This window comes from Neofelis nebulosa, chromosome 5 (genome assembly GCF_028018385.1).
Source record: "Neofelis nebulosa isolate mNeoNeb1 chromosome 5, mNeoNeb1.pri, whole genome shotgun sequence".
Taxonomy (NCBI): Eukaryota; Metazoa; Chordata; class Mammalia; order Carnivora; family Felidae; genus Neofelis; species Neofelis nebulosa.
The window spans coordinates 33,897,406-33,920,108 of NC_080786.1; the positions used below are offsets into that span (position 1 = coordinate 33,897,406).

At 39.7% G+C, this 22,703-nt stretch overlaps 1 protein-coding gene across 4 annotated transcripts in view; it reads left to right on the forward strand.

The window, feature by feature from the left end:
- The first annotated feature begins 10,484 nt into the window (after positions 1-10,484).
- The window catches only part of ARMC8 (armadillo repeat containing 8), a 108,020-nt gene continuing 95,801 nt past the window's right edge, over positions 10,485-22,703 (forward strand). The window contains exon 1 of one of the 4 annotated variants that reach the window (XM_058729995.1): positions 10,485-10,777. In XM_058729995.1, coding sequence (XP_058585978.1) covers positions 10,733-10,777 — 45 coding nt within the window. In that variant the 5' untranslated portion in view covers positions 10,485-10,732. The remainder of the gene's footprint in view (positions 10,778-22,703) is intronic. The other 3 variants (XM_058729997.1, XM_058729994.1, XM_058729996.1) reach the window with 3 other exon arrangements.

Below are 22,703 nucleotides of genomic sequence, written 5' to 3' on the forward strand. Positions count from 1 at the left end.
ATAAGAAGAGATGCTTTTGCAGTACTGCGAAGTTTAACTTTTTCCATTTATCTTTATTTTTTTAAGTTTATTTATTTTTGAGAGAAAGAGAGAGAGAAAGTGGAGGGGGGGCAGAGAGGGAGACAGAGAGAATCCCAAGTCTCCACATAGTCAGTATGAAGCCCAATCTCACCTGAGCCTAAATCAGGTGTTTAACCCACTGAGCCATGCAGGCACCCTTTTCCATTATTTTTAAGCTACAGGAATTGTATTTTTCTGGATATTCTTTTCTTGCATTTAAAATATTTTATTTTAATTGAGGTCTAAATAAAGTAACATGAACAAATTGCATGAACATGCATTTTTACATGTGTAATTACCCATATAACCACCACCCATATCAAGATATAAAATATTTCCAGTATTCAGAAAGGTTCCCTTGTACTTCCTCACAAGCCCCTATCCCCAAAAGAAAAGCACTATTCTAACTTCTATCAACATAGATCAGCTTTGCTTGTTGGTTTTTTTTTTTTTTTTCTAATTCCAGTATAGTTAACATAGTGTTATAATACTTTCAAGTGTACAATATAACGATTCAATAATTCTATACATTATTCAGTGCTCATCATACGTGTACTCTTTTTTTAATGTTTATTTATTTTTGAGAGATACAGAGGGAGCACATGCACAGGAGTGGGGGAGGGGCAGAGAGAGAGGGACAGAGAGAATCCCAAGCAGGTCAAGAGATCATGACCTGAACTGAAATCAAGAGTCGGAGCCATCGAGGTTCCTCCATAAGTGTACTCTTAATCCTCATCATGTTTTACCTTTGCTTTGTTTTCAAACTTCATACAAATGTCTCTCTATATATATGCGCTTAATTTAATGTCTGTGTGATTCATCCATAAATCTATATTATAGATTTATAATAGCATGCTGTTTCTTATTGCTGTGTAGTATTCCATTGTGAGCACACCATCGTTTACTTACCTATTTTCCTGTTGAAAGACAATTAGGTTGTTTCTAATTTGGAGCTATTGTAAGTAAAACCACCATGCACATTCTTGTAAAAATCTTTTGGTGGACACAGCACTGCTTTCTCTTGGATTATTTCCAGGAATATAATTTCTGGGTATAGACTAGATATGTTTAGATTTAATAGATAGGTCAGTTTCCAAAATGGGTATGCCAGTTTACACTTTCCTGAGTAATATGACCATTCCAATTATCCCATATGCTCAACAGCATTGGTATTGTCTGTCTGTTACATTTTAGCCATTTTGTTAGGCATACAATGGTATCTCCTTATAATTGCCATGCAGAGTTTACAAGAAAATTTTAATGTATCAGTCAATTTGAATTTTCTTCTTTTGTGACCAATAGGAAAAAATAACTTAATGCCATAACATTCAAACACTAGTGGTCAAAGAAAGAAATAGAAGATAATAAGGATGAAGAAGTGTATTGTGGCTCAGCTCCTGTTTCCAACCCACACCCCATTTCTAGAGGCCATACCAGTGAGTCACCAAACTTTAGAATTCTCACTGACTTTCTTAAATGCAGAGAGAATCAAATTTAAGAGAAATTCTCACCTCCCCTCCCCATTTTAAATGAGGAAAAACAGGAACATTGTTAGAGAAAAATGGATGGGGTGAACAATGAAGATAATTCTTTTTGCAAATGTGAAAGGCCACTCATTGAACAGACAGGTACCCTCAAAATGTGTGTGTAGTCCCATGAGGAAAACAGACAGGTAGATCTCAGATTTGCTGGGAAAGAAATTCCTTGGTCCTATCAGAGCAAAGACAGCATCTAGATAGAAGCACCCAGCAATGAGCAAGATGAAAAGAGACACCACATGTCGACAATGGAAACATGCTAAAAAGAGCATAACTTGGGGTGAGGCTCAGCATGTATTCATTTAAACTTCTTAGGGGCAACCAGATCTTGGTTTCTTTTTTATTTTTTTTAATGTTTATTTGAGAGAGAGAGACAGAGACAGAGACGAGTGGGGGAGGGGCAGGGAGAGGGAGACACAGAATCTGAAGCAGGCTCCAGGCTCTGAGCTGTCAGCACAGAGCTGGACGCAAGGCTTGAACTCACAGACCTCAAGATCATGACCTGAGCTCAAGTCCGATGCTTAACCAACTGAGCCACCCAGGCAACCCTAGACCTTGGTTTCTAAAAAGCATCCTCCTCTAAAAGAAATCAAGTCTGCTTGTTGAAGTCGTTGATTCCAAGGCAAAAAAGGTACAAATGAGCATGGATCATCTTGTGCAAGAAAGCAAGGATGTGTTCAAAGAATCTCAGATATCACGAGACACCAATTGAAGTTTTGCCACTGGCCAAATCTGAAACAATGTCAACATGAAAATGCAAAATCATAGTAACAGACTATAGGCCACTGAATAAAGTAGGAATCTATTACAGTTGACCCTTGAACAATGTGGGGGTTAGGGGCAGAGACTCCTGCACAGTGAAAAACCCATGTATAACTTTTGATCCCCCTAAAACTTAACTGCTAAGAGCCTACTGTTGACTGGAAGACTTACTGATAACATAAACAGTTAATTAACACATATTTTGTGTTTTACATGTATTGCATAGTATATTCTTACAATAAAGTAGACTAGAAAAAAAAACATTATTAAGAAAATCATAAGGAAAACATATTTACAGTACTGTACTGTGAAAAAACTTCATGTGTAAGTGGACCCACACAATTCAAACCTGTGTCGTTCAAGGGTCAACTGTATTCTATATCAATATAAATAAGTAATTGGGGAAATAGGGATTTTACATAAGAAAGCATTACATTATCCTCATTATCTTTTCAAGCAAGAATCTTCAATGGATGCTAAAACCACTGGGTAAAACTTCAGAGAGTAATAGGATACTTACATAGTTTCAATGTATCTATTATTTGAGACTACTTATATAGTCTCAAAGTATCTTTCCAAAAGATACTTATTATAATACAAAGAAAAATAAGAATTTTACACTAGAGAAATCTGGCAGACGCCACTTTAACAGAATGATCAAAGTTAATCTCAGGAATGAACCAATCTACATCAAGTGCCTCCTGATAGGACATATATTATTTCTGTGATATTCCTGCTAAAAATGCATAACCTGAATCTAATCTTGAAAAATAGCGGACAGGGGCGCGTGGGTGGCTCAGTCGGTTAAGCGTCCAACTTTGGCTCAGGTCAAATCTCATGGTTCGTGGGTTCAAGCCCTGCATCAGGCTCTGTGGTAACAGCTTGGAGCCTGGAGCTAGCTTCAGATTCTGGGTCTCCCTCTCTCTCTGCCCCTTCCCCGCTCACGCTGTCTCTCTTTCAAAAATAAACATTAAAAAAAAATTAAAAAATAAAAATAGCAGACAAATTGAAATTGAGAAAGACAATTGAAAAATAACTGGTTTGTCTTTTTAAAAAATATGCTCATGAAATAAAGGACAAACTGAGAGAGATTAAAAATTAAAGACTGAATTCATAAATATGGTGCTCTAAAACATATTAGCAGGTCAATTGGCAAAATATAAATACGGTCTGTAAATTCAATAGTCTTGCATCAGAATTAATTTCCTGGTTTTGATAATTTTACTGTGGCTGTATAAGGGAATTCTTTGTTTTTAGGAAACTTACATATTATAGTTAGATAGAGATATGGATACAGATATAGATATATTTAGGAATAAAGGAACACCATTTCTGCCACTTACTCATATGTACAACATATATTGTGTATGATAGGTATATAATATATATATACATACATATACATATATATATGTGTATATATATATATATATATACATATATATATATGTATATGCACTTTCCCTGCTCTCTATGTATCTTTAGTTTCTACCCATCCATGTATTGCAGGGGCTAGAACTAAGAAACTGTATTTCTTAGACTCTTTTGCCAGCTGAGGTCTGGATTCCATTTTGCAAATGAGAACATTTGAGTGAAATTAGAAGGGTGAAGAAAAGTAAAAACTCTTTCTATTGTCTTCTGGCTCTAGCCATGGCAGTGTTAGCTCAGCACCTCAAGCTCCTTCAGTGCTAGTGAACTTCCTACTGTTCCTGATCTGAAGTAAGATACGTTTCTTCCCCCACCCCCCGTGCATTTTTAGCCCTTCCAAAAACGTTGTGATCTTTTTTGCTTAAAAGACCTAGAATTGGTTCTATTTTCCTATGTGTTATACCAGCCAAGGTGTCATTCAAGTGAAAGGCAACAAACAGATGTTTTCAACCATAAAAGAACTCCAAGGAAACAATACCGTGGGGGCCCCTTTTGAAGAAAAAAAAATTATTTGAAAACGAAATCCAGACAAATGAGTTGGATAAAAATAAAGAACACAGGAAGAACCATGTTTAAATGATGGGTGATTAAAAATAGAGCAGCTTGAGGGGATAGGAAATGCTGAGGTGGGGAGTAGGGTACTTCGTGAATATAGTGTGGTTCTGGAAGACCATGTTGATAGGGGAACATGGAGTAGAAGACTTTGTGATGTAAGGGAGTGAGCTATGGAGATATCTGGGCAATGAGTTCTCAAATCTGTTTATAATCTTTTTAATGTTTATTTTTGAAACAGAGAGAGACAGAGACAGAGTGTGAGCAAGGGAGGGGCAGAGAGAGAGGGAGACACACAGTCCAAAGCAGGCTCCAGGCTCTGAGCTGTCAGCCCAGAGCCCAACATGGGGCTCGAACCCACGAATAACAAGATCATGACCTGAGACAAAGTCAGACACTTAATTGAATGAGCCACCAGGTGCCCCTCAAGTCTGTTTATAAATAAAACATGACAAACATCAAGAAAAACATCCATCCTTGCTATCTCTATCTTGTAATTGAACTAGATGATTATGGCACTTACCACCACCTGGTGGCAGCACACTCAATTAGAAAACTAAGAAGGGAGCAGGTCTGGGGTGGTAAAACTAAACTGAAGAGACACAAACATCACAAAAGAATAAAAGTTCTGTGGTGTTTCTAGCCTCTGAAGCTTAAATTTGTCATAAACTTCATTGGACTTCCTGATTTCATTAAAAAAAAAAACCACTAAGTAATATCTCTTGTTTACAAGTTTGGATAACTTCCAGTTTCCATTCCTGTATTGTAAATGGTAAAAAGATCAGACTTACTTGTTACATTCACATCTTCATTTTCACTTTTTAAAAATTTTTTTTAACCTTTATTTATTTTTGAGACAGAGAGAGACAGAGCATGAATGGGGGAGGGTCAGAGAGAGGGAGACACAGAATCTGAAACAGGCTCCAGGCTCTGAGCTGTCAGCACAGAGCCTGACGCGGGGCTCGAACTCACGGACCGCGAGATCACGACCTGAGCCGAAGTCGGACGCTTAACCAACTGAGCCACCCAGGCGCCCCTCACATCTTCATTTTCAAACACATCTGCCTAACATGGTCTCATTGTTCATGGTGGAGATGTCTTTTTGCTACCGATATTTATTTTTTTATTTTTGAGGGACAGAGAGAGTACACGAGCAGGGAAGGGGGAGTGAGAGAATCCCAAGCAGGTTCTGTGCTGTCAGCACAGAGCCCTACTCGGGGCTCAATCTCACGAACTGTGAGATCATGACCCTATCCAAAATCAAGAGTTGGATGCCCAACAGACCAAACCACCCAGATGCCCCCAAAATAAATACATTTAAAAACATTATTCTCTAAATGAGTTCCTTTTTCATTGTTAAAGAAAAATAATTGCTTAATCCATAGCTACTCAATTTTTTACATTTAAATTCCTCACTGTGTATTTATTTCCTGAGAACAAGGGCATTTTCTTTGTAACAAAAGTACAATACTCAAAGTCAGAACGTTAGCAATGATACGTCATCTACAGATTTTGTTCAAATCTTGCCAAATTTCCCATTGATATCCTTTGTAGCAAGAGGGGGAAACGTGTCTTGGGTCTTTTTCCTCATCCAGAATTTAATTCCAGATCACAAATTGCATTTGGTTGTCATGTCACTTTACTCTTCTTTAATCTAGAACAATTATTTAGCTTTTCTTTGTCTTTCAAGACAATTTTAAAAGATGTGGGTGTGTTGTTTTGTGGAATGTCCCTCAATTAGGGTTTGTCTCATGATTCCTCATGATTACACTCATACATTTTTGGCAGGAATACCATGGAAGTGATGTTGTATCCTTAATAGTGCATCTTATCATGGTGTCTATTTATCCCATTAGTGATGATATTAATTTCGGTCCCTTGAATGCACTGATGTCTACCAAGTTTCTCTACTATCATGAGCAACTTGTGGGAAGATACTTTGAGACTGAATATCCTTTTTTTTTTCATTATGTTTTCCCCAATTAGTTTAAGCACCCATTGATGATTCTTGCTTCAAACAATTTTAACTCATATGGCTGTCATGTGGTAGCTTTCAAATTCCACCATTTTTTTCTATATTTGTCAGTTGGAATTCTAGAACCATAATTTGGTTATAAAAAGAACATTTTATTTTTTTACTGTAGTTTCTAATAAAAGACTTTCAACGTCTTACTACTGTGCTTTATGCATAGGCACATTTTACCCCCTCCAAACACCTGATAAATTTCTGTTGCTTTATTTCTCCTTGCAAAGTCCTTGTATACTTTACTTAATTAGTTGGTTGCTTAGGTGAGGCTTATTAGTCCTATGTAGGAGAGGCCTGTCAGGTCCCAGGAGACTGTGAGAGCTCTGTAAGGATCTTGAAACAGAGAAGTCTGGGCCCAAATTGATTAAGTTTCTTACTCCCTGAGCAATCTTCAGCAAATCATTGAACCTCTCAGAGTCTTTTATTCCTGTCTGCTTCAAGGCAGGAACCGTGTCTTGACTTTGAATCCCCTATGACAATGTGTGCACAAGTAAACCCATAGGTTAGTGACTGTTAAACTGCACCACCATTGGCATATTTTCTGTCTCTTTTTTCACATTATTTATTTATTTTTGAGAGACAGCAAGCGAGTGTGTGCACACACACGAGCGGGGGAGGGGCAGAGAAAGAGGGAATCAGAATCCGAAGAAGGCTCCAGGCTGAGTAGTCAGCACAGAGCTCCACACAGGTCTTGAACCCACAACCTGTAAGATTAGGACCTGAGCCCAAGTCGGAGCCTCAACCGACTGAGTCACCCAGACCCCCAATACATCTTCTCTTTTTGATCCAATTAAAGAATCTCCTCTGTTTTCAAACCTTTCTTAAAGGTCCTTCTAAATTCCTTTTGAGGCCACTTTTTGTTTTACATCTATCTTGCTATACTTAATGCTTTCCTCTTTTTGCATAGGTTTGCTTCTACTTTCAAAAATATGTCTTTCTCTATCCTGGCAGTTGTACTTAGATATTTATAAATTCTTTTCAGATTTCCTTCTGGTTACTTTTTATTTTGTATTTCTATTTTTCTTTATTAAATTCACACTTTGTTGTCATTTTTTCTGAAATTAATTCTGCTCTGAGATAAGAGCTATGGGAGAATGAGGAAAATTTCATTCCTGTTTGCAGGTAAGTCAGTGTGGATATTTCCCTCTCCTCACCACAGTGCCCAAGTTACCTGTTTTGTTGTTGCTGTTATGTGGAAGCTAAATCGAAATTTCTTATTACCCCTCAGTTTCTACTCATTAATTGGCTTTGACAAGTGTACCTAAGGTTATTTAGCAGCAAAATTTGAACTAGAAATGAGATTCCTGGTCCTCAAGCTTAGAGGTTTGCTAATCAACACTTCCTTCCCATAAACTGGCACGCCAGTCTTCTGGAAAACAATAGGAAAGCTTGAGTAGCAAAGGTGTTGCATGTTTGAATCACATTCCCTAGCTTCTCTCCACTTTGATTTCAGCCACAGTTGTAATGATGGTTTTGCTGCAAGCTCAGATTAATACTGTTTGTATCTCACCCCAAAAGCAAGCCTACAGATTCTGTTTTTCTATACCAGGTTAAGGAAGACCCCACTGTTCTGTGCAATCCAGGACAGTTAACGGCCCAGGGAAGCCCTCAACCAATACAGGATGGGAAGTGGTGGATAAATGCTCCAACCTCAAGAGGGAAATCCAGGGGAGCATTCTCTATGTTTTTCAGAAGTCCTCAAGGAGTAAGCAGTGACTTCAATAATGGATCCTTATATTGACTTTTCCTTCTTTCTTTTCTTACTCTCCCTGACCCATCAATCCTGTTCTCTGGAAACACTTCCTGAATAAACTACCTGTACCCAAATCACTGTCCCAGGATTTGTCCTTAGTGTCCAAACTAAGTAAAAATTCATTCAATAAGCATTTACTAAGTGACTATTCTATGCTAGGTAGTGAGATAAAAGACCTAGTAGATAAAATTTCTAATACCTGCCCGAAGTGCATAATGGGGAGACAAATAAGTAAACAATCACAAAAAATTACAATATATTGTTGGAGATGCTATGTTAGTGGCAAGAACAGTGATGCATAAAAGCATGGGGGAGGGGTCACTTAACTTATACCTGGAGAAGGGGCTTCCTGGAGGATATATTACTTAAGTTAATGGATGAAGCATGAATAAAATACAGCTATCACAACTGTATATGATACAAATATCAGCTGAAAATTCAATTGATACTTTTGTATGCTCTGTGCAAGGGTTATTCTCTGCTCTGCTGTGGTATGTAGTATATGACATGATTTTAGGTGGTGGATGGACATTTATACTTTTTTGTAGTTATTATGTTAATAAGGACTACAATAAAATAAGTAGCACAAAAATTTGATTTTACAGAGTATTATGGTTTAGGATGAAGCTAAAACTATTTAATGAATTGAAACTGACCTTAAAGAAAAATATTGAGTGAATAGTAACTGTCTCGGTTGACAAAGATTGCATGGGTGGTATACTGATTACTGAAGTTTGGGAAATATTACAAAAGGAAAAGTCTAAAATGAAATTCCTGCTTTCCAGAAACTCAACAGTTTCTTTGGAAACACAAAGCCATGAACAAGGATGATTAGGGCTACAATAAACTGGGAAACCAAATACATATTTACCCCTCTATCCAAAATTAAAGTGTTCTTATTAAAACTTTCTAAGTCAAAATGGCATAAAGAAGCAATTAACATTAATTGATATGGAAACATTTTTGAGCATTCCCAGACCTGAAAAACAACCTCTCTTAGGCATTTCTGATACCTTTCTCAGGCCCCCACAGCCTGAGAGTGCCAGGCCAGGTCTGTTTGGCTTCTGTTGGCCTTTCTGCAGAAGGTGCCTATCTTGCTAACAGATGCACAAAACAAATGCAGATAAAGCACAAATGCTCACAGACACAGTTCAAAATTATGGGCTTTGATACTGAGATATTCAGTGTAGTTCCTGGGGGAAGGAGCTTGGGGATGCCACTCTCCCCTGCTGTCTGGGGTTGAGAGCTGCCTTTATTAGGGCCCTGCAAAAACAAACTGACTTCTATTTTTACTTACTACCTTTTTTAATAAAAGTGAACATCCTCTTTGGATTTCTTTGGTTAGCAAAAGTAGGTTCTAATGTAGGGTTTTTCTGAAAGCAAAGGGGAACTTTGGCTTAAGGGGAACTTTCTAAAAAAGGGGGATACCTAAACAGGAAGAAGATAGGAAAGCAGCGAGGAGCAAAGTGAAAAGGCTAGAGGCTACAAGATCAGTCGGAAGGCTATTGCTCTAGTCCGGGGGAGAGGTAGTAACAGCTTGAATGAGGGAGTGGCTATAAAAATGGAAAAAAGAAAAGTAATGAAAAAGGCTCATTGCAACCATTCTATGAAAACCTTACTAATTACAGGCAGCAGGAAGGTGAAACCTGTCAAGTCGAGGGCAGTTTTGTAGACACACACACACATGAGCGGAGTGGGAAAACTGAACTAATCAGAAAATATAATTAGAAGCATATTTTTATTTGGAGAATTTTTTATTTTTATTTGAAGAATTTTAGCGTTAATTCTTCAGATATTTGTCCCCATTTTTTTTTTCTATTTGACTCAGAGGCTGGGGAAATACTAACACATATAGAACACTTTCTACATTGAAGGCATGTTGTAAAAAGCTTTAGTTCTCCGACCTCATAACTCTTATTTTACAGAAGAGAAAACTGAAGCATAGGGAGGTTAAGTAACTTGCTGGAGATAATGCAGATGATAAATAGCAAAGATTAAGCCCAGGCGTTCTGGTTCTAGAGTATCTTTTACACCACACCAGAATAAACGGGTCGGGTAGATTACGCCGAAGACCTGCTTTTGAGACCACAGTCCCTCCATGTGTAAAATGGCGATAATAACAACGCTAGAAGTCTGGTGCAAAGGAGTGAGATAATGAATGTGAATGTGAACTTCAAATTACGTACGTGACTACACAAAGTAGTTTATCAGAATAGGAATACGAGAGCTCCCGCGTTGTAACGAATCAACCGCGAAGTTTGCAGCGCCAGAGCGAGGCCCCGCCCCTGTGGCTCCGCCCACCGCGAGCGGCAGGTGGGGCTGGCAGATCTTCTTTGCGCATGCGGAAACTGCTGCCCGCTCCCACCTCTAACCCAGGCTGAGAGTAGCTGCTGTTTCTGAGAGGACGATTCGAGGGGAGGCCCCTGGCGCGGTTTTCTTTGCCTCTCCCTTCCGCAGGCCCTGGCTGTACTTTAGCTGTGCCTAGAGCGTGGTACGTTTTCGTCTACCTACCTGACTTTCTGCAGAAGGCGCCTGTCGTTGGCCTAATAGTTCCCTGTCGAAAGTGCCGGCCCGCGCGCCGGCACCGGCCGCAGCCGGGTGGGAAGGCTCAAGATGGCGTGCCTGTTGGAGACCCCAATCCGCATGAGCGTCCTCTCGGTGAGTGACCGCCGCAGCTGCCCGCCAGCTCGAGAGCTCGGGCCGGCCCGCGGCATTCACCCCAAACGCTGAGTGCCTCCTGGACACCACCCCTTGGGGTGGCTTCCCGGCTCATCTTTGGGCCGCGGAGAGAGAGGGTGGGCGGGCGGAATAGACCGGACCCCGAACAAGCCAGAAACGTCTCCAACTCCGGGAGCTCCCACCGGTGCCGTTTCTCAGGTGGCCTCTGGCGGACAGGGTGGTTGGGCGTACGGGCAGCTGGCCCGGTGGCGCGGCTTGGTCTTTGCCAGGTGCTTCACTGAGCCTTCCTCTCAGCTTGCCGCTTCTCCGGGGCCGAGCGCTCTACCCTGTGAGGCGCCCGGCTTGCCGCTGGCCTGGGAACAAGCGCCCATTCAGCCCCCCGTGGCTTTGGCTAGAGGAGGTGCAGGCACCTTGGCCCCCATAGCCTGAGAACGGCCAGGCCAGGTCTGTTTGGCTTCTGTCGCGTCCCGGCACGGGCTAGAGCTGCTTGCTTCTTGGCAACGGGGATTTCATACCAGCTGCAACATATTCTAGCTTATGTAGTTGCCTAAGCCCCTTTTCTCCGCTTTGCTTTGGAGGTCGCAGCTCAGGGTGTAGAGGAAGCTGTGCCTGGCATTACTTTTTCCTTAAAGGAGAGTCAAACATTGGTGGGGGGGGGGGGCGGAATAAAACTTTCATACTATTGGAAGAAGGAAACGTATTGATCCGCCAGGAAGTAATACCTAGTTGTTAGGGTTTTTTTTTGTTTTTGGTTTTTTTCAAGTTAAAATCCAAAATACAACTTTCACCTTTCACTGTGTTGCTCTTGAGAACCAGGACCGGGAGTGAAAGTTGCTGAGGGATAACTTCAAAGGGTTTTACAATTTAGAGCTGTCCAACTCAGAATAGTCACTTTACCAATGGTCCATTTGCTGTTGCTGGAAATAGGCAAAGAATGGTTGGCTATCTTTTAGACTTGTGGAAGCTGATACTGAGAGGGTGGTTGAACTACAGATTACTTGGCTTGTCAGGTTCCTAGAATCTGTGACCCCAACTGGTTTCTTTATTCTTCTCTGACTTCTCCCTCAGAGACACTGGCCTATCTGGAAGCACTTAGGATATTTGCTATGATTGAGGGTTAGAACCTTGTGGCATACTGCAACCTAGATAATTTGGTGGAGGGCTGTCACCAAATTTGTCCCTTGACTAATTTTAGCGGTCTTTTTCCTTATTTCATACTGCAGTTTGGGGAAACACTGTTCATCTAAGCATTGAATAAGATTAGCCTGTTATTCTACCTCTAATACCCAGGAATGTTTTGCAGGAGAGCAGGTGAATGACTTTTCCCTAATTATGTTTTTTTTTCTTTTTTACGTATTCATTATTTGTGGCGCCTGTGTGGCTCAGTTGGTTAAGCATCTGACATTGGCTCAGGTTATGATCTCATAGTTGGTGAGTTCAAGCCCTGGTCAGACTCTCTCCTGTCAGTGAGCCCACTTCAGATCCTCTGTCTCTGTCTCTCTCTGCCCCTTCCCTGCTATCTGTCTCAAAAATAAATAAACTTGAAAAAATATTTATTTATTTAGAAAGAGAGCATGCACACTCAAGCAGGGGCAAGGCAGGGAGAGGGAATCCTGAGCAGGCTCCACGCTGTCAGTGCAGAGCTGGCCGAGGGGCTCAAGCCAACTAACGGTGAGATCTGAGCTGAAATTAAGAGCTGGAAGCCTAACCCACTGAGCCACCCAGGCGCCCCTCCCTCGTTATGTTTTTTTTTTTTTTTGAAGTATACCTCTCAACTGCCCTTAATTCCCTTTAATTGTCTTTTCTAGCCTTCATTTCACCTGAAGCTTCTTTACTTTTTGTGCATTGTCAACTTGTGTAGTGCATAAAGTGGAAAATTTTCATTTGTTTCACTCCCTCAGTAAAGAGTATTTCCTGTTTAGTTTTTTTAAAAAAAATGTTTATTTATTTATTTTTGAGACAGAGATAGCATGTGTGGGGAAGGGGCAGAGAGAGAGAGAGAGAGAGAGGGAAACAGAATTCCAGGCAGGCTCCACGCTGTAAGGGCAGAGCCTGTCTCAGGCCTGAAACCCATCAACTGTGAGATCATGACCTGAGCTGAAGACGGATGCTCAACTGAGCCACCCTGGCGCCCCTATGCAGAAACTTCTTGAAGAGTATTCCCTACTCATAGTGGGGATTTGCTTTAGTTCTAATCTCATTAAGGGCTTATTTATTTATTTTTAAAGTTTTTCACCGTTTCCAAAGTCTTGTCTGTCAGTTCATCAGTTATAGAGCCTTGGGAAATCAGACCCCATTATGGCACCACCTTTTGAAATAGTGCAGGTGGAACAGGAAATACTAATCACTAATTATCTTGAAAATAATTTATTTCTTTCATAGGCTGCTTACTGTGCACCAGTTATGTACAACACTCTGTAGTGTATACGTCTAGGGAATGCAAAGATGAGATCAGATATGCCCTCAGGGATCTCATGGTCCAAATGACTCCATGGCTTGATAAACGTAATTCAAGCAAGGGCAGTTCAATGGCTTTAAGGGTTTCATTCAAGGCCCTATAATACCTTCTTCTCTATGAGAGAGCTCATTCACTCTTAAAACCTTAACTGTAATCAACTCACATATTACATTGCCTACCTTGACTTTTCTCCACCTGTTGTCACATCTTCAATTGTGTGGATGTTACCTAAGATTTCTAACGAAGCACATTCCCTTCTAAGAGAATTTAATTATCACTTTGCATTTCTGTTCATGATACTTTATTTCATCACTTACCGTTAAACCTTTTGAATCATCTTTGGCCCTTCCCCTTCTGTGTCCGTATATCTAATCAGTCCTTAAGGTCTGTTGGCTCTTAGTGTTTCACACATCTGTCTGTTCCCATGGCCACCCTCTCATATCATTTTGTGCCTGCATTACCAATGTCCTCAAAACTATTCTTACTGCCTCTTATGCGTTACCCTTTCAGTTCAAATCCATTCTCTACAGTAATTTTCCTATAGAAGACATTGGACACACTGCTTTCCTGTTTCAGTTCTTTAGTCGGTTCCTGTTGCCGAAAGGCTGATAATCCTATTCAGCTTTGAATGTAAGATTCCATACCCTCTGCATGAACCTTCTGTCCCATATAAACTGGCTTTTTCAAATTGAAGTGATCTTGGGTTCTTCCAAACCCAGTAACCCTTAATGTCTTCCTGGTTGTTTGTACATATGAATTATAGCATAGTATGCTTTTGTTCATGTAATATATTTTGAGCTTCTGTCATTTGCTAGGTATGGCATTGGGTTTGGGAATGCAGTGGTGAACTGCAGACCTGTCTCTGCCCTTAGGAAAATTTACCCTAATGGGGAAAATAGATACCAAATCATTACACAGTTCTTTGATAGTGAATGGTGATTAGTGTTATGGATGAAAAACATAGGGTGCTGAATGGGCATGTGGTAGGGGAACCTGATCTATTGTAGAGGACATCGAGGAGAGGTAGGGAGGATTTCTCTGAAGAAGTGACAATGAACTAAAAGTTCAAGGATGGTTAAGAACGAACTAGAAAAACAAAAGAACAAGTTCTGGGCAAAGGCCCTGGGGCTTTTAACAATTGTTCTATCTTCTTAGTAAATTAATTCAGAGGTAAATGCTTGACCTTTTCTTTTTCTTAAGCCCACTCCTATTTATAGCACTATGTCTTGCATATAATAGGCATTCAGGAAATGGTAGAACTATGTTTCGGGGAATTGAACAAACTCTTCAGTTGTCTTTCTAGGTTGAACCATGATCATCCCTATCCATCTTTGGTTTGCACTAGCATTACAACATCACCCTTTTCAACAAATTTATAAATTCTCCCATGTTTCCCAAACTCTTGGATGGTTTTACATTGATTGGATTGTTTAAAACTTTTAATTCTGAAGTAATTACAGATTCACGGAAGTTGCAGAGATAGTACGCTGTGTACACTTTACCCAGTTTCCCCTATTGGTTACATTTTATTTTTTATTTTTTATTTTTTAAATTTTTTTTCAATGTTTTTTATTTATTTTTGGGACAGAGAGAGACAGAGCATGAACGGGGGAGGGGCAGAGAGAGAGGGAGACACAGAATCGGAAACAGGCTCCAGGCTCCGAGCCATCAGCCCAGAGCCTGACGTGGGGCTCGAACTCACGGACCGCGAGATCGTGACCTGGCTGAAGTCGGACGCTTAACCGACTGCGCCACCCAGGTGCCCCATGGTTACATTTCATATAACTGTAGTACAGTATCAAAACCAGGAAGTTGATACTGATATATGTTTAGTTCTGTATCATTTTATCACATGTGTATAGTGTAGCCATTACCACAGTCAAGATACAGAACTAGTCTGTCATCACAAAAATCTCCCTTTTGCTACCTCACACCTACCCACATCCCCTGCCTGCTATCTCTAACCTCTGGTGACCATTAGTTTCCATATCTGTGATTTTGTCGTGTTCTATAATAATTGGCTTTTGTCATACAACATAATGCCCTTGAGATCCATCCAAGTTGTGACAGTAGTTTGTTCCTTTTTACTGCTAAGTAGTATTCCATGGTATGGATGTCACAGTTTAGCTACTAACCTATTTGACGTTTTGGTTATTTCCAGTTTTTGGCTATTATAACCTGCAGTGAACAATCATGTTCAGGTTTTTACTTATTTATTTTTTTACATTTATTTATTTTTTGAGAGACGTAGAGAGAGCACAAGTTGGGGAGGGGCAGAGAGAGAAGGAGACACAGAATCTGAAGCAGGCTCCAGGCTCTGAGCTGTCAGCACAGAGCCCGACATGGTTGCTTGAACTCACAAACTGTGAGATCATGACCTGAGCTGAAGTCGGACGCTCAACCGACTGAGCCACCCAGGTGCCCCAATGTTCAGGTTTTTATGTGGACATAACTTTTTGTATCTCTGAGATTAATGCCCAGGAGTGCAATTGCTAAGTTGTATAGTAAATATATGTTCTCAAAGAAACTGACACTTTTCTAGAGTGGATGTACAATTTTACATTCCCATCAGTAAAGTACGAGAGACTCTTTGCACCCTTACTAGCATTTGGTATTGTTATTTTTTGTTTTAGCTGTTCTAAATAGATGTCTAGTGATAACGCGTCATGGTCTTAATTTGCTTTTGTGTAATGACAAATAGCGTCAAAAATATTTTCATTATGTGCTATCCATATTCTATTGAAATATGAAGAAATATTTTAGTGAAATATTTCTTCATGTCCTTTTTGCCCACTTCTTAATCAGGCTGGTTTTTGACTGGTGAGTTTAGAAAGCTCTTTATAGATTCTAGATATAAGTCCTTTGTCAAATAGGTGCCTTGCAGATATTTTCTCCCAAGTCTGTAGTTTATCTTTTCATTTTCCTCTTTTTTTTTTTTTTTAATGTTTATTGATTTTGAGAAAGAGGGAGCAGGTGTGTGCGCATACGAGCTAGGGAGGAACAGAGAGAAAGAATCTGCAACAGGCTCTGCACTGTTTGTACAGAGCCCGATGCGGGGCTTGAACTCATGAACCATGGGGATCATGACCTGAGCTTAACAAGTCAGATGCCTAACTTAATAAGCCACCCAGGCGCCCCTATCTTTTCATCCTCTTAACCATAGGTTAAAAAATGAACTTTGATCTCAACTTCACACCTTATACAGAAATTAATTCAAAATGGATCATAGATTGTAAAACATAATTTTGCTTTAAAATCAAACATAATTACCATTAATTGTAAAACATAAAATGAAACTTTTAGAATAAACAGAAAATCTGCAGAACCTTGGGCTTGGTGAAGAAGTTTTAGATATAACACCAAACACACGACCTGTTTAAAATTTTTTTAATTAAAAATTGAGTCCAATTAGTAATTGGACTTAAACAAAATGAAAATTTATGCTTTGTGAAAGACTCTGTTAAGAGGATGATTGCATTTTATTTTGGTCACTTCATAATGATTTGAGAGGAAAGATAATAAAATGCCATCGAATAACATTGTAGGCTGCTATAGACAGCTAAGGCATCTATTTTAGTTGTCTTCTTCACAATGTTTTCCTAGTGCCATTATGCCTTTTTGACCAACAGCTGGTAGAAGTGTACAGGGTAGCCCAAGTCTGAGTATTCCTTGATTTGGTTCTGTTCTTGATAATTATAAACAATTGGGGCGCCTGGGTGGCGCAGTCGGTTAAGCGTCCGACTTCAGCCAGGTCACGATCTCGCGGTCCGTGAGTTCGAGCCCCGCATCAGGCTCTGGGCTGATGGCTCGGAGCCTGGAGCCTGTTTCCGATTCTGTGTCTCCCTCTCTCTCTGCCCCTCCCCCGTTCATGCTCTGTCTCTCTCTGTCCCAAAAATAAATAAAAAAAAAACGTTGAAAAAAAAAATTTTAAAAAGATAATTATAAACAATTGATTTGCTCTCTTACATGGACAACTGATAATAGGAAAGATTTTTATGTGAAGGTAAGCCTGGCTATACTATAGGCATGAATTTGGCCTCTCTTGGGTTTTAGTAATAAATGCAAAGTAAAATCTGGTTAGCACATTTTAAAGTTTGCCATTAATTCACTCCACAAAGCACCAGAAAGCTCAGGGTATGTCAGAAGGTGGTCAGTCCCAAAAGGAATTTAACAGGATGAACTTCTAAATCTTTAGTGGCAATATACGAAGAATGCAGATGCTCATTTGTATGTTTCTGGGCATCTTGTATCTTTAAGGAAAGATTGCCACCTGAATTCAGTGAGTGCTCAAGAAGTCTTAAGAACTTAACCAAGAGTTAGAACACCTTTGTGTAGGGTCTTTCTATTTCACTTGGAGATCTAGCCTTCCTGTCTCCTCCCATTTCCATTAAGAGTTTTAAAATAGTGCCAAGAGCCAGGAATTTCAGTGGTTTTGACTTGTATCTTTTTTATTTCTGATTTGGTGATTGCTTTGCCGTACCATCTGTCATATTGGCTTCTGGGTAAAGATAGGGAGTTATTGACAAAGGAAAAGTCTTGTTAGCTTTTGGAAACCAGAGAACAGCAATCTTCACTAAGCAGTGGTGCTGTGATCCTTGGGACTATTTAGATGGGAGTGAAAGGAATTCCAAATAAGAGTTGTTTTGTAGAAACAGCCTCCAGTTGTTACTTTGATAAAGGAAAAACTGTTTTGACTTCCTTCTATAAAATTAGAAGAATAACGAGTTAGCTACATTCTCCAGTATATTCATAATACAGTTATTGGAGGAGGGTGAATGATAAGAGTATTATGCTGCCTCATGAAAATGAAAAGTTATGGAGGCAGTAGGAAGAGTTTACAGCGTATAGGGTCTACTAATATTTCGTGGTCATTACCACCTGCAAAATTATTATAGAACACAAGATTCTTTTGCTTCAGGAGTATTTTAAGAATTTATTAGGCTTCCAAAAAGTTGTTGGTGAATGATAAGGTAAGGGAAGTGAGGAAAAGAGTCATGATTATAATCAAACGTGATTGACAGGACTTTAACCTTTACAATTAGGTGGTATCATCTACTGAGGATTAGGAGAGAAACATGTTAGGGGAGTATGGACGAAAAATAAGTTTCATTTTAGACCTGCTGAGTTTGCAGTATTTTCTGGACATCTCTAGAGGTGTGCAATAGGCAGTTGGATATTGTGGAGTGTTTTCTATACCACCAGGCAATTCTCCAGTTCTCTATGGACACCAGCTGGGTGTTGTACAATTTAACTGAATTCTGACACTACCTACCTAAAAATAGTGTCAGATCCCGCAGGTAAAAGGCTCAGTCTTACAAGACTGCCCCACCTGAGACACCAGTTGCAAGTCCAGGTTTTTTTGTGCCTCTGACCAACCAGCTATAAATCTGATGTTCTTACAACACCCTCCTTTAAAAAAAAAAAAATTAACGTTTATTCATTGTTGAGAAAGATCGAGTGTGAGTGGGGGAGGGGCAGAGAGTGAGGGAGACACAGAATCTGAAGCAGGCTCCAGGCTCTGAGCTGTCAGCACAGAGCCCAACTTTGGGCTCAAACCCACGAACCGGAAGATCATGACCTGAGCCAAAGTCAGACACATAACCTACTGAGCCACCCAGGCACCTCAACCCTCCTTGGTTTTAGAATGGTTCACAAAGCTCAGGAAAATACTAACTTTTGTTTGCCAGTTTATTATAAAGGATACAGGTGAACAGCCAGATGATGAGGCACGTAGGGCAAGATCCAGATGTGTCCCAAATGCAGTAACTTCTGTCCCCATGTAATTGGGGTATGCCACTTTCCTGGCACATGGATGCATTCCCCAGCCCAGATGCTCATCAAATTTTATTCAAGTGTTTTTATAGAACTTTAATCTCCAGCACCCCCACCCCGACCGCCACCCCCTGCCACCCCACCACCACCACCACCACCACCATTTTCCCCCTTCCCAGAGATTGCTGGGTAGGACTAGAAGTTCCAGCCCTGTAATCATATGGTCTCTCTGGTTACCAGACTCATCCTGAGGCTCTCTTGGGGCCCTAGCCTAATTGTTCATTAGCATAAACTCAGGTGTGCTCAAAGGGGGATCCTTATGAATAACCACAGACACTCTTACCACTTAAGGAATCCCAAGGATTTTAGTAGCTTTGTGCCAGAAACTGGGGCAAAGACCAAATATATTTATTACATCACAAACAGAAAAATCTAGTGCTTAAACCTGGGGTGATCATTATTTGGGAGTCATTACCATATTGATCAGTGGTTCTTAACCTTTTAAGGATAGGAGAATCAACACCCTCTTCCCCAGAAAAACCTGCATCTGCCTAAAGAAACACATAATTTCAAGTGGTTTATGATTCCCTGAAACTAACTCACACGTCAATCTTGTAATATTTCCTTTTTTTTTTCTTTTTTACTGATCCCAAAGTCCATCACAAACATATATAGCAAAATTTAAAGGTCATTTATATTCATTTTTGAATGGTAAAAATTGTAATAATAGTAAGGTTTTAAAACTCATATAAAGTATCATGTGGCATGTGGAGACTTGGCTTGGAAGAACCATAATCTTTTGCCCAGAGTATGCCAGTGATCTTCTATAAGTACACCATCTCCACAGGATGGGTTTTGTATAGCAGATGAAGTAGCAGGCCTGGGAGAAAAGGGTAGGTTAGCTGGAGATCCATGCTAGGACAAAGTAAGGCACTTGGGGGTCTGGGCACAGGCAAAGTGGAATAGACAGATATTACAAGTGGGCCATGATACTGGCCTGATTGTCACAGACCACTGCGTGGATGATGGGTCAGACAGATCCTTAATGGTACTATTTAGTAGGAAGGCTAATGCACCAATTGTTGTAAGTGGTGGGCTGCATCTGAGTCAAGCACCATGGATAGCTCCGAGGCACTGGTGTTCTGTCTCTAAAACTCTAAAGCAAATAAACCCTTTTTAAAAATCAGGAGACAGCCTGTGTGGACAGTAACACTTACAAGGTGTACCATGAAAGATGGTTACCCAGGATCTCTAAGCCATTATATTATTTCAATCTTGAATAACAATTTACAATATTCTTATGGTCCAGGACACTGCAACCATGACTGAATAGCCTTGCTCTGTTATGTCAAGATTGAGAAGCATTTTAATAAATCCTAGTGGATTTCCTGGGCTATTTTATCATCTTGGGAGGCATCTAAATGAACCTCAGCCAACCCAGAGTATCTCAGTCTTTGTAAAACCCCTCACAACCTTTGTCATTCCTATGCCCCAGAGATGGTTTTTGCTTCCTTGGACTTCCAGATTAGGCTGTTCATACCATAGATCTTTACTTAGTTCCTTTACTCTCTCTGGAAGGGTCTCCTCTTGGCTCCCCGTCTTCAGACATTCCCATCTACTTTGAAGAGTAAACGAATAGAATTTAATAGTTAGAAGGAACCTTAAAGATCATCCAGACCCAAATAAGTCCTTGTGATTTGACCATACTTTAAAAGGATAAACTCTGCAGTACCTGATTAGAAAGAAGCATGAATGCTAAATTGCTTCCATTTCTTGTGACCACCAAAGCATGTTTATAGCAATTGTTGATATTATACAAGAGCTATAATAATATTTTATTACATTAAAAACTCACCACAGAAAAAATAAAGACTACTTTTCATATCCCTTTTAACATAACTGTGCTCTGGTTTTTGAATTATGGAAAAAAATCCCTCTTTGTGTGAGTGTAAAATCACAGAGTCTTTGGGGAAGAAATCTGTAGATAATCTTTAGTTCATGCTTACCATTTTTTTTTTTAATTGGGGAAACTGAGAACTAGAGAGGCAGGCTGTGCACTGTCATATGCTCTTATATAAAGTGTCAGAGCCAAATTTCCAAACACCCAATTTAAGACAGAAAAAAACTGTACAGTCTTACACATTTTAAAATTTTATTTTCAAACCCTGGGCATGGACTTATTTACTGTTTATCTTAAAGTGTTTTCTTAACATGTAAAGTCCTATTTTGAGTCTTAATTATTGAGAGTTGAGGGTTGCCTCTTATCCAAGTAGATTAAGTTAAAAATGAAGTATTTATTTTCATGATTGAGTTTGTGAAATTAAAGCAGATTATATTCTAGGAGTCTCAGTTGTCATAATTATGTTATGTTCTACATAGATAGGACCCAGCCAAACTAGATTTCTCATCTGGGGGGAGAGAAATGCTGCGAACCTCTAGAAACACCAAAGTATGAATCCCATGATTAAAAAAAATAAATAAAATAAAAATAGTTGCAAAAATACTATATGACAGGTGTGAAAGAATTTGGATGAGAATCTCATTGAGTTCTAATGGGGCCAGAGGTTTACCAGAATTCAAAAATTAAAAGAAAACAACAACAAAACACCAAAATCTGTTTAAATAGTACTTGGGCATTTTCTTCTTCTTTTTTTTTTTTTTTTTTTTGATTTGGAGGTAAGTGGGAATTTTGGGATACATGGGAAGGGCATGATACCTATTTGCAAGGAAAAGGTCAGTCTTTGTTGATGATTTTCTTTCTTCTTCTTTTTTTTTTTGTATTGGCCCAGATGGACAGATTTTTTGCTCTCAAAATTAGGAAAGAATTGTCTATTTTTTTTTAATGTGACTTTCTGCAATGATCCTTTTTTGGTAAAGTTCCTAACAAGACAAAGTACAACCTTTTCCTTATTCATATGGGAGTTGCATTTTTGGGAAAATGATTGTACGGTAAGATACAGAACATATTTTGTGTTTATATGCAAAATTGAGTTAGATTCTAGACTCAGATTTTTTTTAAAGCTGATTTATTTATTTTGATTGAGAGAGAGAACAGTGGAGAGGCAGACAGGAAGAGAGAATCCGAAGCAGGCTCCATGCTGTCAGCATAGAGCCCAACATGGGTCTGGAACTCTTGAACTGTGAGATCATGAACTGAGCTGAAATCAAGAGTCGGCCGCTTAACTGACTGAGACACCCAGGGGCCCCTCAGATAATTAATTTTTTAAAATTTTGTTTTGCCTACGTGACTGCACAGTGGAAAGTCTTTTGGATGTGGGCCCATTGCCCCACACATTGCAGAACATCCAGCCAGCATCTTGAGTCCTTGCCTACTAGATATCAGTGACACCTGTTGTCATTTTGACAGCCAGAATCACTTACATGGATTTATAAAATGTATCTTAGGGAATAGTGCTGTTCCTGTTTAGAACTGCAGAGAACATGGGACTTTTTGAGTGGTGTGTGTATCTCCCTCTTTTTCTCCTGCCCTTTTTCCTCCCACCTGCTTGTGAGAGTGTATAGTATAAGGACATGGAAATAAAATGTGCTGTTAAACATTTTCCCCCATATTGTGTATAGTCCTCTAATCTGTATCACTTATTTATTACATTCTTTGCTTTTTGTCTTTCTCCCCTTGCTGAAGCTCTGCAAAGGTGAGTTTGGGGAGGTGTGTCT